Source organism: Triticum dicoccoides, chromosome 5A (assembly GCF_002162155.2).
Source record: "Triticum dicoccoides isolate Atlit2015 ecotype Zavitan chromosome 5A, WEW_v2.0, whole genome shotgun sequence".
NCBI lineage: Eukaryota > Viridiplantae > Streptophyta > Magnoliopsida > Poales > Poaceae > Triticum > Triticum dicoccoides.
Window position 1 is genome coordinate 662,129,495 of NC_041388.1, and position 17,694 is coordinate 662,147,188.

The following is a 17,694-nucleotide window of genomic DNA, read 5'->3' on the forward strand; positions in this document are numbered from 1 at the left end:
TTCGAGAGGCACGCCCGTGACTCTTGCAAAAGCACAACCGTGCCTCTCGCGGAAGAAAAATCGTGACTCTCGCAAAAGAAAAAAAACAGAAAACGCGTTTTTTTTTCGTTTCCAAAAGGCACGCCGTGACACTCGATAAAGCACAACCGTGCCTTTCGCGGAACAAAAACCGTGACTTTTGCGAAAGGGAAAAAATAGAAAGCGCGTTTTTTCGCGCACATTTTTTTTGCGATTTTTTTGATCGAAAAGCTAAGAAAGACCGGGTGAAAACCAAAACGTCGAAAAAACCCGGGAAAAACCGTTTAAAAAGCCGAAAACGCGTGTGAAAAATAAAAAAATAAAATCCAAAGGAAGAGTCCAGAGCGCGACATGTGGCGAATGGCTGAGAGCGCGCCAAGTGCCGCTGATCGTTACAAGGCTCCCGAAGGAGCGCTCGTTAACTAGTTGCTCCCTCCTTAATTAGTGATTTCGATGTTTTTGTCTATTTGGTGCTTTGATCGACTTAGCACGTACCCCCCAATTATGTACGCTTGGGCTGGCCAACCTAGATCCTTTTTGGTTATGGGAAGTTTCAATAACCTTTCCCGACTGGTTTTTTTATTTCTTTTATTTTTTTATTTTTCTTTCCTTTCTTTTTTCTTTTATATTTTGTCATGATCGTTTGTTTTCATTTTTAACTTTTGTGAACATCTTTCCAGCTTGTGAAAAATACTTAGAAATTGTTAACATTGTTTTCAATCATGATTTTTCTTAGTTTCTGAACATCTTTTTAAATCATAAACTTTCATTAATTGTGAACGTTTTTTTATGAATTGCTGAGAATTTTTTAAACCAAGAAAAAAATCGAATTCTTGAACATTTTTTGGAAGTTATGATAATTTTTATAAATCAACGATCATTTTGCGAACTTCTTTAGAATATGCGATCACTTTTTCCAAATCACAAAAAAATTATGAATCCACGAATTTTCTGATTACCTGCACATTTTTGAATTGACGAAAATTTTATGATTTTTATCAAACATTTTTTTAACTTTGCATTTTTTTGAAATACAGAATTATTTGAAACAAAAAATACAGAAAACACAGGGGGATTCCCCCGTGTAGATGGGTTGGCTGGCTAGGCACACTTTGAGCCAGCCCAACTAGCTCTGTTTTGGGAACCTATCCCAGACCGGTTTTTACAGAAATTACAAGTTGAGGAGTACTCGTTGCAAAGATCACCCCACCCTTTCCAGGTTGCGACAAATAGCGCGCTGCATGTGCACCTCTTGTCGCAATCTACGAGTTTTCCTTTTTTCGTAGATCCGTTTATTCAAAATGTTTTATCTCTTAAATCGTGTGTCCAAATCTTGAACCGATTTCACCGTTGGATTTCTCGCATCGAGATCTTTAAAAATAGATCCCATGTTGATAGGTTTTGACGAACTTTTTTTACGAAAAAAATGGACAAAAAAACCATACGAAAAAACCAAACCAGAAGCACGGGCTTTTTCCCTTTCCGAAAGAGGCATGCCCATGCCTCTCACGAAATCACAACCATGCATCTCGCGGAAGCAAAACCAGGACTCTCGTGGAAAAAAAAACAAAGAAGAGAAAACATGTTTTTTTTGTTTCCGGGGAGGCATGACCGTGACTCTCGCAAAAGCACAATCGTGCCTCTCGCGGAAGCAAAACCGTGACTCGTGAAAGAAAAAGAAAAGATAATGTATTTTTCCCGTTTCCGAGAGGCAAGGCCATGACTCTCACGAAAGCACAACCGTGCCTCTCATGGAAGCAAAACCGTGACTTTTGCGGAAAAAAAAAGAAAACGCGTTTTTTTCCGTTTCCGAGAGGCACGGACGTGACTCTCGTGAAAGCACAAACGTACCTCTCGAGGGAGCAAAACCGTGACTCTCGCGAAATAAAAAAATATAAAACGTATTTTTTTTCATTTCCGAGAGGCACAGCTGTGACTCTCGCTAAAGCACAACTGTGCCTCTCGCGGAAGCAAAACCATGACTCTCGCGAAGGAAAGAAAATTGAAAACGTATCTGTTTTCGTTTTCGAGAGGAACGGCCGTGACTCTAGCAAAAGAAAAACCGTACCTCTCGCAGAAGCAAAACCGTGACTCTCGCGAAAATAACGCATTTTTTCACGCATTTTTTTAAACGAAGACCGATGGAAAACCAAAACGTCAAAAAAACCCATAAAACCCCGTTTGAAAAGCTGGAAAGGCATGCGGAAAAAAAATCCGGAGGGAGCACCCAAAGGGCGACACGTGGCGAATGGCAAGGTGCATGCCAAGTGGCGTTGATCGTTGCGAGGCTCCCGAAGGAGCGCTCATTAACTAGTTGCTCTCTTTACCTTTTGATTTTTTTTCGGTTTATATCATTTTTGTTCCCTCCTTTATTTTTTATTTGTTTTCTGGTTTTCTTTTTTCTATTTTTATTCCTTTTCATGTTTCTTTTATTTTTCTTTTTCCTTCTCTTTTTATTATTCTTTTTCCAAGCATTTTTTCGAATTCGTGATCCTTTGTTATATCATGAATATTTTTTCAACGTGCGAACATATTTTATCTTCATGAATATTTTTTTACAAATTTGTGATCATTCTTTCAGAAAACATAAAGAGAACTCAAAATCGTGAGCAGTTTTTGAAATCTTGAACAACTTTTTGAAATCATGTTTTTTTAGTTTGCATATATTGGTATGAAGTCGTGAGCATTTTTAAATTCATGAACATTTTAGTAAATTCACAAATATCTTTGAAATTGTACAAAAGTTACGATTTCACATACTGTTTTTTGTGAACTTTTTCTTTAAGTCGTGATTTTTTTGGGATCGAGGATCTGTATTGAAATTCATTAATATTTTTTGTTTTCACAAACATTATTGAAATATGAATATTTGTGAGCGAACCAACATTTTTTTAAGAAATGAACTTGTTTTATGAACAGTTTTTAAAGTTCATGAAATATTTTTTGAGTTCGCAAACATTTGCTCAAATTCACGAACAGGTTTTTGAATATGGAGTTATTTTTTAAAATTTGAACATTTGTTACCTTTCAGAGCATTTTTTCAAAATCATGTACACTTTATGAATATGCAAACTTTTTAAAAATCACAAACAATTTTTTGAATCCACGATCATTTATGATTTCTTGATTATTTTTTCTGAAAATTAATATTTTTCAATATTTGAAACCTTTTGAATTCCCAAGATATTTAAAGAAGAAAAACAAAAACAGAAAGAAAAAAAACAAGACAAAACGAATTGAAAAAAAGAAACAGGGGGCATCCAGCCCCGCACAAGGGCTGGCCCTAAATGGCGCGGGGGTAGTGGGTGCGCGCTGCACCCCTTTTCAGTTCACCCACCTGAATATACTAAAAAGGGTCAATATGCCAGAAGGCTGATCCAGTTTATAAGAAAATCGAATAAAAAATTTAACAAGTTTGTCCACATGAGTTAGATCTTTTAGGAGTGAATCCATGTTAAAAGCTTTGTGTATTTTACAATGAAAGGGGTAAAGCACGATGAAAAATTTGTCTACACAAGATAATAGTAATCGCGCGCAGGTCTGATTTCTTTTTATGGTATAATAGACTTTATTTCTCATAAAATAGTCATGTTAGTTACAAGAAGATGAGACACAAAATCAGCGATTAAGTTTTCCCAAGAACCAGAAGATCGACTATCAAATGAGTTTCTTGCCAAACTATCAGCAAACTTGGTTTGCTTCCGGAAAGCAATGCTGTAATTTAATCGCAGCTTTAATCGAGAGCAAGCACTCACACAGTCGCCAAACTGACCGAAACCTGGCAGGATTTGCCTCACCTGACGACCTCTCTGAGATGTGCCAGGTTGCTGTTTGGTTTAAAACCTGAAGTTCTGGACATGACCCTGGCAACATGCAGCTGATTAGCCTGGCTAGCATACAGGCAGGTTGATTAGCCTGGTCTGGTCTAGGCCGATAGAATGGGATGCAGCTCAGCCATCAAATCTATTTATTTAATATTTAAAGTATTTGTCTCAGGCCAGGTTTGCAACCAAACAAAAAAAAAGTTGTACGTACAGCTGCCTGGCCAGGCAAAAGTCCTCGTAACCATACATGAGTCCAATTGGGATAGAAGTTCCAAATTATCTGCTTTTTGACCAAGAAAAAAGCTTGTCACAGGCAACAGCCTAACAATCACGGGGAGTTACCACTTGTAATCGAAGCCATACAGATAAAATAAAGACAGACTACATTTGTTATGATAGCGATATAAATGCAGCTAGAGGTAGAACACGAAACATCTATGGCTCGACGGTAGTCACTTGCTGCCATTCACCGTCCACAGCTTCTTTCCACAGGGTCACATTGTTGTTGCCATCAGAGACCGCCAGTATGTTTCCTGTCAGCGACCATGACAACCTCCAAACAGGGGTTCTGAAATCATTCAGAACCCTGCCTTCCCATTGCTCGCCTTCTTTCGGCGCTGTCCAGATGACTACAGTTCCATCCTGAGAGGCGCTGGCGATTGTGGACTTTGGGAGGCCTAGGTTTGGAGCCCAGGCGACGTCTCTCACCCAGTCCCTGTGCATCTGAAGGGCTGGGAAGCAGTCCATCCTCCAACTTCCGTTGGTGAGCTTCCACACCTTGACAGTGTTGTCACAGCCACCAGAAGCAAGTTTCTGAACATATTCAAACTGCCCAGAAGGCCCTGGGCTGATTAGGGCACCAGGGGCCATCGCTGGAGCCCAGGAAACAGAGGTCACGCCCACTGGATGAGCCTGGTCGATGCGCGTTGTCTCCCACCCACCATCAGAACGAGCTGTGAAGACTGAAATGTTCCCATCAGATGAACCACAAGCCAAGCAGATGCCGAGTTCATGAGGCGCCCAAGCAATGGAATTTACAGAAGACTTGTGCTCAGTGAAAGTGTGAAACTGTGTCCACTCATCAGGTTTGCCCCCTTCTTTCCATATTATAACCCGCCCATCATAGCTGCAGGATGCAAGCATGGAACCATACTTAGGATGAGCCCACGCGACTTGCCAAACTGGGCCCTGGTGTCCGCTCAAAGTAGCAAGTTGCTGCTGCGAGGTGCCACTTACGCCAATGATCTTTATTGTGTTATCAGAGGATGCAGTGGCGAGGCGCTTCCCGTAGTAATCCATCGCGATGTCATGCACCACATCCTGGTGCCCAGTCTCTATCTTATGAGGAGGCATTGTTCCAATTACGTAACGTCAGCTTTTAAGTGTTAACCAAATGTTATTCGTTGACCACCTCAGGCTCCTATCTGATAGTAACAGAAACCTAACATTTAAAGAACATTACGTCAAAGAATAAAGCAGAGTAAAATTTAAATAGTACCATTCGTTGAAACAAGTAGCATAGTTGCATTTGTACATACGGAGCTGGGTGTGTTTCATTTTAAAAAGAAACAGTTACTCCCTCTGTAAAGAAATATAAGAGCATTTAGATCACTAAAGTAGTGATCTAAACGCTCTTATATTTATGAACAGAGGGGGTACATGTTATAATTTGTAACAATGCTGATGTTACAGTTATAAGCCTAACAATTTTGGCACACCAAGATCAATACACTAATTTGCTACCAGCATATCAAATGTCCATACAACATTGTTTCCTAAAATCACAAAATGAATCATCTAACTGCTTATGAGACTGATGAGTGTGACTGCCTGACTAATACTTATATACCATCTATACAAAATTAGCCTAATAAACTAGGAATTCTGGAAAACAATATAGTACTCACAGTTAGAAATAAAGAGATATCGACACCCCCAGCAGATACAGATATGCTAAACTTAATTCACATCTCTTGTAGTATACATGCATGAAATGGGATGGTATTACGACAAAACAATGTCCAGCTAGTTCAGTACTAGATATTGTTCACTTGAACATCTTACGACAAAGGAAGAAAGAGCAGTAAGACAGTGGCACTAGAACGATGACATCTTTCACAGCAATTAAGAATTTTGAAGAAGAAATTCATGTGCTGGCTGTATAACATGGACTATTTGGAGATGCAGTTAGGTGGTGTATAAAGTAGAAATATAACATGCAACAAAAAATTGTCCACTTATTGTTGCAACCCACAAACCACTGATGTTTACTAAAATTAAATTAAAAACTACCACAATAGGCCGAAATAGATAATACTCCCTCCGTTCCATAATACTTGTCGTCGTATGAACTAAGACCACGACAAGATTTATGGAACGGAGGGAGTAGAAAACAACTGTAATAGCACTAACTTTAGAAGCCCCTCCCCCCGACCCAAAAAGAGGACAATTTGAGTTGAAAATTTTAAAGTAAAAAAGCATACATGCAAAATGGTGCTACTGAAAATCCAATCTCCAAATGAAACAACCAAAATAATAACCAGATGGAATAATAACGCTAGATAGCTGTTGTAGGCTTCTATTTGTCCATTTACACATTCACCTTTTATTGATCCAAACAAACGAAAACAAATAAACTTTCCAACATGTAGCTGCAGCCATGAGGCTTCATGGTTATGTTAAAGCACCTTACATGACTTCATAATACAGGGGCGAAGCCACGTTGAGAGGAGTGCGGTCAATTGACCACACAGGTTTTTGGCAAATCCTTTGTACTCCCTCCGTTCCTAAATATAAGTCTTTTGTAGAGATTTCAATATGAACTACCAAATGAACATGTGTTATTTGGTCCTATGTCAAAGAAACAACAAGAACGCAAGATGGCCTATTTTTTCTTCAACAAGCCAAAGGTTCTCTCCACAACATTTCTAGCACGAGCATGGCACAAGTTATACAACTCCTTTTCATTTTGGGGCTGTTGTTGACTGGCAACCCACTCTTTCAAGTGGTATCAAGTGGATCTGAATGGAGATACAAATCCAGGTCCATTGGTATAGCCAGCATCAACAAGATAGTACTTTCCTATTGACAAGTACGTAAGTAGCTAACAATTAAATATGAGAAATGAAATGCAAAGAGAAAGAGTCGTACCCTATGGTACAACAAATGCATCTTCAAGATCAATTCTCATAGCATCTTTTAGCACTCCCGAGTCCGATGCCGAACCCTCCAAACAAGGTAGAACATAGAGAAATTTCATGTTCCAATCAACCACACTTAGCATGTAAGTGGTGATATCTTGGTGCCTATTCCTATACCCCCCTTTGTCAGCAGCATTAACAAACACAGGAATATGACACCCATCTAGTGCTCCAAGTGCATTAGGAAACCACATCCACTTGTAATCATCGAGAGGGGTGATAGAAGGATCAGGAAGCTTGATAAACTCCCGAGTTAGAGATAGGATGGCTGACAACACAGTAGAGAAATGCCTACTGATGGTCTCTAAAGAACGCTGGTACGTGCCACCCAACATCCTCATCTTAAGTCCATGTCCAACAACTTGTAAGAACATAGCAACATTTTTCTTCTACAGTCACAAACGGGCTATCTTTGAGACCACACTTCTCACGCAACATAGCACAAAAGATCATGGAAGTTTCTTTTAGTTAAGCGTAGCTTATCATAGCAATTTGTCTCGGACCCCTCATAAGTTTGTTTCAATATATACTCCCGATATGCAACCTTTTCCTCATCATCATCGAAGCATCCGAGATTCCTCGGTGCCCTCTGAGAACTAAGATAAGAAAATGCTAGAGTTGAAATACTGCTTTGTCAACAATATCCTCTTTCTTTTTCTTCTTTTGTTCTCTTCGGTAATGTAGGCAACCAACTCTTGTTGAGACATGATGAAAAAAGCTACAATGCACACACCATTTGTCCACAAATTATTTGTTAGCCCAACCACAGTCTAGCTGGCTCTCGAGGATCAGTCGAAGTCGAGGAAACACAAAGTACACTGAAACTAGTACTAACTAGCAGAACACACTCTTTGTATTCTGGACATACACACACTGATATAAGTGAGGAGGAGCTCACGTACTAGCACAAGCTTTGCTATAAGGTTGGATGGATTGGAATGAAATGGCCTTGTTACAAGTGAAGGAGCCGGGTCCTTTTATAGGCCGGGATGTGCACAACACACGCACACACACTAGGAATTACGTGGCTACTACCATGGCCATGCAAAGCCATTTCCTAGAAACTACTATGTAATTGCTTACACAGCTGTAGTCTACTTCTAGTCAACCTCCATACAACGCTAAGGAAACTACTAGGAAATAACAGGAAACTACCTATGTATGAAGTGATGGCGGAGATCGATGTGCTTGCTGCGGTCATGAAGCACTGGGTTCTTGCAGAGGGAAATCGCCGACTTGTTGTCGACGAAGATGAGTGCAGGGGCGGTGTCTTGGTTTAGCATCTCGCCAAGAAGGTGAGCCAACCAGATTCCCCGACATGCCACTGCAGCTGCCGCGATGTACTCCGCCTCGCACAAAGAAGCCGCGACAACCTTCTGCCTCACCGATTGCCAGCTGATGGGACTGCTCCCAAGAAAAAACAGTATGCCAAAGGTGCTTTTCCGGGAGTCCAAATGAGCATTGTGGTCGGAGTCGCTGTAGCCGAGTAAGCTCTCGCCATCGCCACGATGATACACGCATCCATACGTGAGTGTACCCGCGATGTACCGGAGTAGGTGCTTGACGGCAGCGAGATGATCGCTTGCCGGAGCTTCCATGAAGCTACTCAAGTACCCGACAGCGAACGTGATGTTAGGTCGGGTGTGCACGAGATACCTGAGGCTCCCGATGATGCTGCGATAGAGCGTAGCATCCACCGCCTTCTCGGAGCTATCCTTGCTGAGCTTCAGTCGTGCCTCCATAGGAGCGTGCACGGCATGGCAGTCCTTCATGCCTGCTCGCTCGAGCATCTTCGCGGCGTAGGCCGCTTGCGTGATCGTGATGCGACCACCCTCATGGCTCACCTCTAGTCCGAGGTAGTACCGAAGCAGCCCGAGGTCGCTCATGCTGAAGAGACGATGCATCTCTCCCTTGAAGCGTCGAACCTCTTCAGGCTCTGCCTCGACGATGACCATGTCGTCAACGTAGATGCCGACAATGAGCAGCGTGTTCGCGGTGCCACGCGAGTACACGCCGTGCTCAGAAGCGCTGCTTGAGAACCCAAGGGATGCGAGGCTTGCATCGAGCTTGGTGTTCCACGCACTTGGGGCTTGCCGGAGACCGTACAGGGCCTTGTGTAGCCTGTACACGCCTTGCTAGTGGTTCTTGGCAACGAATCCTGGAGGCTGGGAGACGTACACCTCCTCGTTAAGGTCGCCGTTGAGAAACGCCTACTTGACATCCATGTTGTGTACCTCCCACCCGCGGTGAGCAGCCACAGCAAGGATGAGCCGCACGGACTCCAGCCTTGCCACCGGAGCAAAGAGTTCCTCGAAGTCCACTCCTTCACACTGCACGTAGCCCTTTTTGACGAGGCACGCCTTGTGCTTGACAATGGCGCCATGCTCGTCCTTCTTCACCTTGAACACCCACTTGAGCCCGATGGCTCAATGCCCAACAGGCAGTGTGGTGAGTGTCCAAGTGGCGTTGTCGTTGATCAACACCAACTCGTCCAGCATCGCGTGGTGCCAGCAATCCTCTTGCTCGGCCTCCGCGAACGTGGTCGGCTCCTCGCCGGCCATCATATGCAGGACCTCGTCGTCATCAACGTCCTCCTTCTCGGGCTGCTGCGGCGTTGTCACAGGCTTGCCGAGAAGATCCCCCATGCATCGGAACCTGTGTGGGACGCCAACGCTGTCGTCGGCGTCGAATAGCTCCGACCTCGCCGTTGGCGAGGTGCTGCCCTACCAGCTCCTCGATCGTCATGGTGGAGAGATCCACCAAGCTCTCGATGGACTAGGCCAGTTGCTTGTACTGCCTGGGGACGACTTGGAGAAACTTGAGAATCACCATCTTGTTGTCGATGGGATCTCCGAGCGTTGCGAGCTCGGTGACGAGACCTTGCAGCCACAAGGCGAAGTCGTTGACTTGTTCACCGGCCTTGAACCGAATCTCCTTGTACTGGAGGCGCAAGGTCTGGGCCTTCAACTCCCGTACACGCTCCACGCCGATGCGCGGTCTTGATGGTGTCCCATGCTTCCTTGGCCGTCTTCTTGGCGCCAAGGGTGAGCACCATCTCCGATGGGACGGAGCGCAAGATCGCCTCCATCGCCAACCGGTCCTCCTCGTACTCGACATCACCGGTTTCCACGGCTTTCCACATATGCCGGGGCTCCATGATGACTTTCATCAGGAGCGACCAAGTGGGGTAGTTGGTCCGCGTGAGGAGAGGGAAGGAGGTACTGGACATGCCCACGTCTCGCACGGAGCGTGGCTTCCAGCCCGCCTCACGGCCTGCCTCGCGGCGCGAGCGAGTCCGCCGCACGGGCCTCCTCAGCCGAGCTCTGCTCGGCGGTCTTGGAGCCGTCGCCCGCAACGCCTTCTTTCGGCATGCTTCAGCATAACCTGAGGCTCTGATGCCAATGTTAGCCCAACTACAGTCTAGCTGGCTCTCGAGGATCAGACGATGTCGAGGAAACACAAAGTACACTGAAACTAATACTAACTAGCAGAACACACTCTTTGTATTTTGGACATACACACACTGATATAAGTGAGGAGGAGCTCACGTACTAGCACAAGCTTTGCTATGAGGCTGGATGGATTGGAATGAAATGGCCTTGTTACAAGTGAAGGAGCCGGGTCCTTTTATAGGCTGGGATGTGCACAGCACACGCACACACACTAGGAATTACGTGGCTTCTACCATGGCCATGCAAAGCCATTTCCGAGAAAATACTACGTAATTGCTTACACAGCTGTAGTCTACTTCTAGTCAACCTCCTTACAACGCTAAGGAAACTACTAGGAAATAACTAGGAAACTACCTAGCCCTTTCAAGCCAAGTAAACTACCTGCCCAACGTGTTGTGCCCCATAGGCAGGGTTTGAGCTCACATTATTCAGAGCATTGATACATAATAAACCATCGCAACAACATGTGTATAAATGACAAAACAAAATCACAGTACAAACATGGGGTACGAGTAGATAATATACCTTGGCACCACGGAAATTTGAGCTCCTAAATCCCCTGGGAACCTGCATAGTTCAAACAAATCATACTTAAGCAACACACAAATTCGAGCTCTTAAATTCGAGGCATTGGACTGCATCTGAGGAGGTACAGTGAACACCACAAAATTCGAGTTCCCCTACGGACACCACAAAAATTCGAGCTCCACACGGGAGGGGATGGCGCCACTCCCGCCGTCGTTCCACTACCACCGTCGTTCCCCTGCGGACGACCTATTCCCGCCGCAAATCCCCTTCTACAGAATCTAGGGTTTGAGGGCCTCGCCGGAGGAGGTCGCGCCATGGCCGGAGAACGGTGGAAGAGGATGAGGGGACGGATCGGAGGGAGAGGAGGGAGGGGACGGATGGGAGAGGGAGAGGAGGGCCGGAGAACTGACCGCCGCCGCCGGCGGTTGCTTCAGGGGAGTCGGGAGCGAGAGCAGGTCGTCCAGCGAACGAGCGAGGTATGCGGGGTGGGGGCTGCTGGGCGTTTCCGAGCCTTTCCGAGCTCGTCCGCTCGGAAACCTTGCGCGAGATCGCTTGGAATTGGGCCAACTTTTCCAAGCCCAAATCCTGTACCACCCCCAGACAACAAAATTTGGCCTGGCAATTCCAGATTGCCAATTCCAAACAGTTTTTCTACATCCAAACAGGGTGTAAGATGAGAAAGTACGCCAACACATGTACATGTCGGGAAAGGTTTTTTTAGGGAAAACCTTTGGAAACAGCCGCCTGATTACAGCGCGGCGTAAGGCTGATTGTAATAGAGAATATCATATATTAGTATCATGCATATGATACTAGTGTATAATACCACATTCGTAATGCATGGTATCATATATTAGTATCATATAAGACTACATTTATTGTTATGCATGACACAAAGTAGCACATCATTTAATATGATACGGTATCAAGATATGATACTCAAGCCTTTCTTTCTTCATTTAATTCTATGCCACATCATCAAAATTGCTTAGTTGACGCACATGATACTACCTATGATACTCCCATTATGACCAGCCTAACCCTCCTCTGACGCGTGACACGTGTCCCAGCGGGACCCCACACCGCTTTCTCCATCCTCATCTTTATCCACACAAGAGCGCCTCAGCCAAACAAACTGAATCGTTGACCCCAACAGCTCCCTGTAGCTATCAGATCCAGCGCTCCCTCCGGCCACGATGCTCCTCCCTGCCCCCATCTCTCTTCTTCAACTGGCGAATCGCCGCAGTACACGTGTGTTGTAGTGGCCAGCTAGGAGATGAAGCCCGATGCAAGCCCGCTCGTGGACGGTGGTGCATGGGGGATCACCGACGCTGCAATGGGGTGTCGCGCGGCGGCGCTGCAACGGGCGGATGGTTGCCCGGCGGTGTTGCAGTGGAGCTTCACCAGCGACTATCGGTGATGCGGCGCTCATTGGCGGCCCGGAGCTGTGATGCGGCGCTCGGTGCTGCAATGGAGCTTCACCGGCGGCTGCTCGTGCTGCGATGCAAGTGGTCGATGCTACAATGGAGCTTCACCGGCGGCTGTCGGTGCTGTGATGCAGGGATCGACGACGGCCTGGAGCTGCAATGGAGCTTCACCGGCAGTGGCGGGTGCTGCGATGGAGCGCCATCGCACCGGGGTTTGGCGCTGCGGTGAAGCGTCGCCGGCGGCCGGCTGTGGAGCACTGTTGTGCTACTAGCGAGAGGGGGTGTGGTGCCATCTGCGAGCCGGACGACGATGCTTCCCACGGCGAGGCGCTTCGTTTGCTCCGTCGCGGTTGCGATGATAGAAGGATGGCCCTGTGCAGTGGCGTTGACCGAATCCAATGGATGGCGAGGACGAATCTGACAGCTTAGGAGTCGACTGACTTCTTAGGAAATAAGTCGGTTGATCCGTAGCAGCCGCCTTTTTTAATGCTTTCCACCATTGTAGATTGATATAGGTTGAATAATTCAACCATAGATTCCTGCCTCGATTTCATTTTTCAATAAGAGATGGAATCGTGTACGGGCTCTTAATCTTGAGGCAGTGATCTGCTTCGGTGCGTCGCTTTTGGGGAACGTAGTATTTCAAAAAAAAAATCCTATGAGCATGCAAGATCTATCTAGGAGAAGCATAGCAACGAGCGGGGATAGTGTGCCCACGTATCCTCGTAGACCGAAAGCGGAAGCATTTAGTAACGCGATTGATGTAGTCGAACGTCTTCACGATCCAACTGATCCAACCACCAAAGTACGGCACCTCCATGTTCAGCACACGTTCAGCTCGATGACGTCCCTCGAGCTCTTGATCCAGTTGAGGCCGAGGGAGAGTTCCGTCAGCACGATGGCCTGGCGACGGTGATGATGAAGTTACCGGCACAGGGCTTCGCCTGAGCACTACGATGATATGACCGAGATGTGTAATTGTGGAGGGGGCACCGCACACGGCTAGAAACAATTGATGTGTCTTCTAAGGGTGCCCTCCCCACGTATATAAAGGATGAAGAGGGAGGGAGGCAGCCTAGGGCGCGCCCAAGTAGGAGGAATCCTACTTGGGACCCTAGTCTAATTCGGGCCCCCTTACTATATTTGGACAAGGGGGAAAGGAAGGAGGGGGGGGGAAGGAAGTAGGAGTCCTACTTCATACTTTCCTTTTCCTCCTCTCCTTTCCCTTTCTCCCTACATGGTTGGCCCTATAGGAGGCACATCAGTGTATCACATACACACTAGTAGCAGCAGCAGTAGTAGTAGTAGTACACAGCACTTGAGACTTGGAGCACATATGGTGGTACTAGAAGGAGGAAATGCCTGGTATTGCAAACTTGGAGTGGCCTTATCTTACAACGATAGGGACCTGCCCCTTATATAGTGGTTCTAAAACCGACTATGTGCTGGACGTGCACAACACACACGAAACTACCATGTACTACCAAGGAAACCTCTAGGTAAGTTCCTTACACCATCTAAGCGTACTACTAGGAAACTACCACTTCCTTACATGCAAAGGAAGCTGTTGACGTTGGTGCTGCATGCATGCAACACCAGCGGCAGCAGCTTCCTTGCATGGACCGGCTGCGCCCTCACCGCTCCTTCGGAGGCGGCGACTGGGAGCCGTCATGTGATAGCCACGACTAGGAACCATCCGATGTGGTGTGCTGCTGCACTCCTTTTGCACCGGTCATGGCTACCACAACCTGGGGCTCTGATACCAATTGGTAGCCCAGAACTACTCGCTAGCAATTCGAGTACACTGATAAACGACCGACGGATGAGCACACACACGTACTACTCACACACTCACTAGTGTATCACATACACACACTAGTAGCAGTAGTAGTAGTACACATCACTTGAGGCTTGGAGCACACACGGTGGTACTAGAAGAAGAAAATGCTTAGTATTGCAAATTTGGAATGGCCTTATCTTACAACGATGGGGATAATGTCTACTACACAACCTTCTTCTTGTAGACGTTGTTGGGCCTCTAAGTGCAGAGGTTTGTAGGACAGTAGCAAGTTTCCCTCAAGTGGATGACCTAAGGTTTATCAATCCGTAGGAGGCGTAGGATGAAGATGGTCTCTCTCAAGCAACCCTGCAACCAAATAACAAAGAGTCTATTGTGTCCCCAACACACCCAATACAATGGTAAATTGTATAGGTGCACTAGTTCGGCGAAAAGATGGTAATACAAGTGGTATATGGATGGTAGATAAATGTTTTTGTAATCTGAAAATATAAAAACAGTAAGGTAACTAATGATAAAAGTGAGCGTAAACGGTATTGCAATATGTTGAAACAAGGCCTAGGGTTCATACTTTCACTAGTGCAAGTTCCCTTAACAATAATAACATAATTGGATCATATAACTATCCCTTAACATGCAACAAAGAGTCACTCCAAAGTCACTAATAGCGGAGAACAAACGAAGAGATTATGGTAGGGTACGAAACCACCTCAAAGTTATTCTTTCCAATCAATCCGTTGGGCAATTCCTATAGGTGTCACAAACAGCCCTAGAGTTCGTACTAGAATAACACCTTAAGACACAAATCAACCAAAACCCTAATGTCACCTAGATACTCTAATGTCACCTCAAGTATCTGTGGGTATGATTATACGATATGCATCACACAATCTCAGATTCATCTATTCAACCAACACATAGAACATCAAAGAGTGCCCCAAAATTTCTACCGGAGAATCACGACGAAAACGTGTGCCACCCCTATGCATAGGTTCATGGGGGGAACCCGCAAGTTGATCACAAAAACATACATCAAGTGAATCATGTGATATTCCATTGTCACCACAGATACGCACGGCAAGACATACATCAAGTGTTCTCAAATCTTTAAAGACTCAATCCGATAAGATAACTTCAAAGGGGAAACTCAATCCATTACAAGAGAGTAGATGGGGGAGAAAACATCATAAGATCCAACTATAATAGCAAAGCTCGCGATACATCAAGATCGTATCACATCAAGAACACGAGAGAGAGAGAAAGAGATCAAACACATAGCTACTGGTACATACCCTCAGCCCCGAGGGAGAACTACTCCCTCCTCGTCATGGAGAGCACCGGGATGATGAAGACGGCCACCGGAGAGGGATTGCCCCTTCTGGTAGGGTGCCGGAACGGGTCTAGATTGGTTTTCGGTGGCTACGGGGGCTCCTGGTGGTGGAACTCCCGATCAATTGTGCTCCCCGATCGTTTTAGGGTATATGGGTATATATAGGCGGAAGAAATACATCAGGGGAGCCACGAGGGGCCCACGAGGGTGGAGGGCGCGCCGAGGGGGGTGGGTGCGCCCCCCTACCTCGTGGCTTCCTCGAAGCTTCCTTGACGTGGACTCCAACTTTCCTGGGTTGCTTTCCTTCCAAAAATAACTTCTCCAGAAGGTTTCATTCCGTTTCGACTCCGTTTGATATTCCTTTTCTTTGAAACACTGAAACAAGGGGAAAACAGGAACTGGCACTAGGCTCTGGGTCAATAGGTTAGTCCCAAAATAATATAAAAGTGGGTAATAAAGCCCAATAATGTCCAAAACAGAAGATAATATAGCATGGAGCAATCAAAAATTATAGATATGTTGGAGACGTATCAGCATCCCCAAGCTTAATTCTTGCTCGTCCTCGAGTAGGTAAATGATAAAAACAGAATTTTTGATGCAGAGTGCTACTTGGCATAATTTCAATGTAATTCTTCTTAATTGTGGTATGAATATTCAGATCCGAAAGATTCAAGATAAAAGTTCATATCGACATAAAAATAATAATACTTCAAGCATACTAACTAAGCAATTATGTCCTCTCAAAATAACATGGCCAAAGAAAGTTCATCCCTACAAAATCATATAGTTTAGTCATGCTCCATTTTCGTCACACAAGAATGCTCTCATCATGCACAACCCCTATGACAAGCCAAACAATTGTTTCATACTTTAGTAATCTCAAACTTTATAAACCTTCATGCAATACATGAGTGCGAGCCATGGATATAGCACTATGGGTGGAATAGAATATGATGATGGGGGTTATGTGGAGAAGACAAAAAGGAGAAAGTCTCACATCAACGAGGCTAGTCAATGAGCTATGGAGATGCCCATCAATTGATGTCAATGCAAGGAGTAGGGATTGCCATGCAACGGATGCACTAGAGCTATAAATGTATGAAAGCTCAACAAAAGAACTAAGTAGGTGTGCATCCAACTTGCTTGCTCACGAAGACCTAGGGCACTTGAGGAGGCCCATTGTTGGAATATACAAGCCAAGTTCTATAATGAAAAATTTCCACTAGTATATGAAAGTGACAAAACAAGAGACTCTCTATCATGAGGATTATGGTGCTACTTTGAAGCACAAGTGTGGCAAAGGATAGTAGCATTGTTCATTCTCTTCTTTTCTCTCATTTTTTTGGGCCTTCTATTTTTTTATGGCCTTTCTCTTTTTTGGGGACCTTCTCTTTTTTATGGCCTTTCTCTTTTTTTTATTCCTCACTTGGGACAATGCTCTAGAAAATGATGATCATCACACTTCTATTTATTTACAACTCAATACTAGAACAAAGTATGACTCTATATGAATGCCTTCGGTGGTGTACCGGGATGTGCAATGACTCATCAATGACATGCATGAAAGAATTATGAACGGTGGCTTTGCCACAAATACGATGTCAACTACATGATCATGCAAAGCAATATGACAATGACGGAGCGTGTCATAACAAACGGAACGGTGGAAAGTTGCATGGCAATATATCTCGGAATGGCTGTGGAAATGCCATAATAGGTAGGTATGGTGGCTGTTCTGAGGAAGATATAAAGAGGTTTATGTGTGAAAGAGTGTATCATATCACGGGGTTTGGATGCACCAGCGAAGTTTGCACCAACTATCAATGTGAGAAAAGGCAATGCACGGTACCGAAGAGGCTAGCAATGATGGAAGGGTGAGAGTGCGTATAATCTGTGGACTCAACATTAGTCATAAAGAACTCACATGCTTATTGCAAAATTCTACAAGTCATCAAAAACCAAGCACTACGCGCATGCTCCTAGGGGGATAGATTGGTAGGAAAAGACCATCGCTCGTCCCCGACTTCCACTCATAAGGAGGAGAATCAAAATACACCTCATGTTTCAAATTTGTTACACAACGTTTAACATACGTGCATGCTACGGGACTTGCAAAC

General features: G+C 45.1%; 1 protein-coding gene across 2 annotated transcripts; it reads right to left on the bottom strand.

The window, feature by feature from the left end:
- Positions 1 to 3,968: 3,968 nt before the first annotated feature.
- LOC119303874 (protein transport protein SEC13 homolog B-like) lies at positions 3,969 to 11,564 on the bottom strand. 2 transcript variants are annotated; one of them, XM_037581021.1, is made up of 3 exons: positions 11,433 to 11,564; positions 11,020 to 11,061; positions 3,969 to 5,266 (listed from the first exon to the last, which is right to left on the bottom strand). In XM_037581021.1, exon 3 carries the CDS (start codon positions 5,193 to 5,195, stop codon positions 4,278 to 4,280), a length of 918 nt encoding a protein of 305 aa, XP_037436918.1. In that variant the 5' UTR covers positions 5,196 to 5,266; positions 11,020 to 11,061; positions 11,433 to 11,564; the 3' UTR covers positions 3,969 to 4,277. The 2 variants fall into 2 exon arrangements, with proteins under 2 accessions (XP_037436918.1, XP_037436917.1); XM_037581020.1 differs by having other exon boundaries at positions 3,969 to 5,283.
- Positions 11,565 to 17,694: the final 6,130 nt, after the last annotated feature.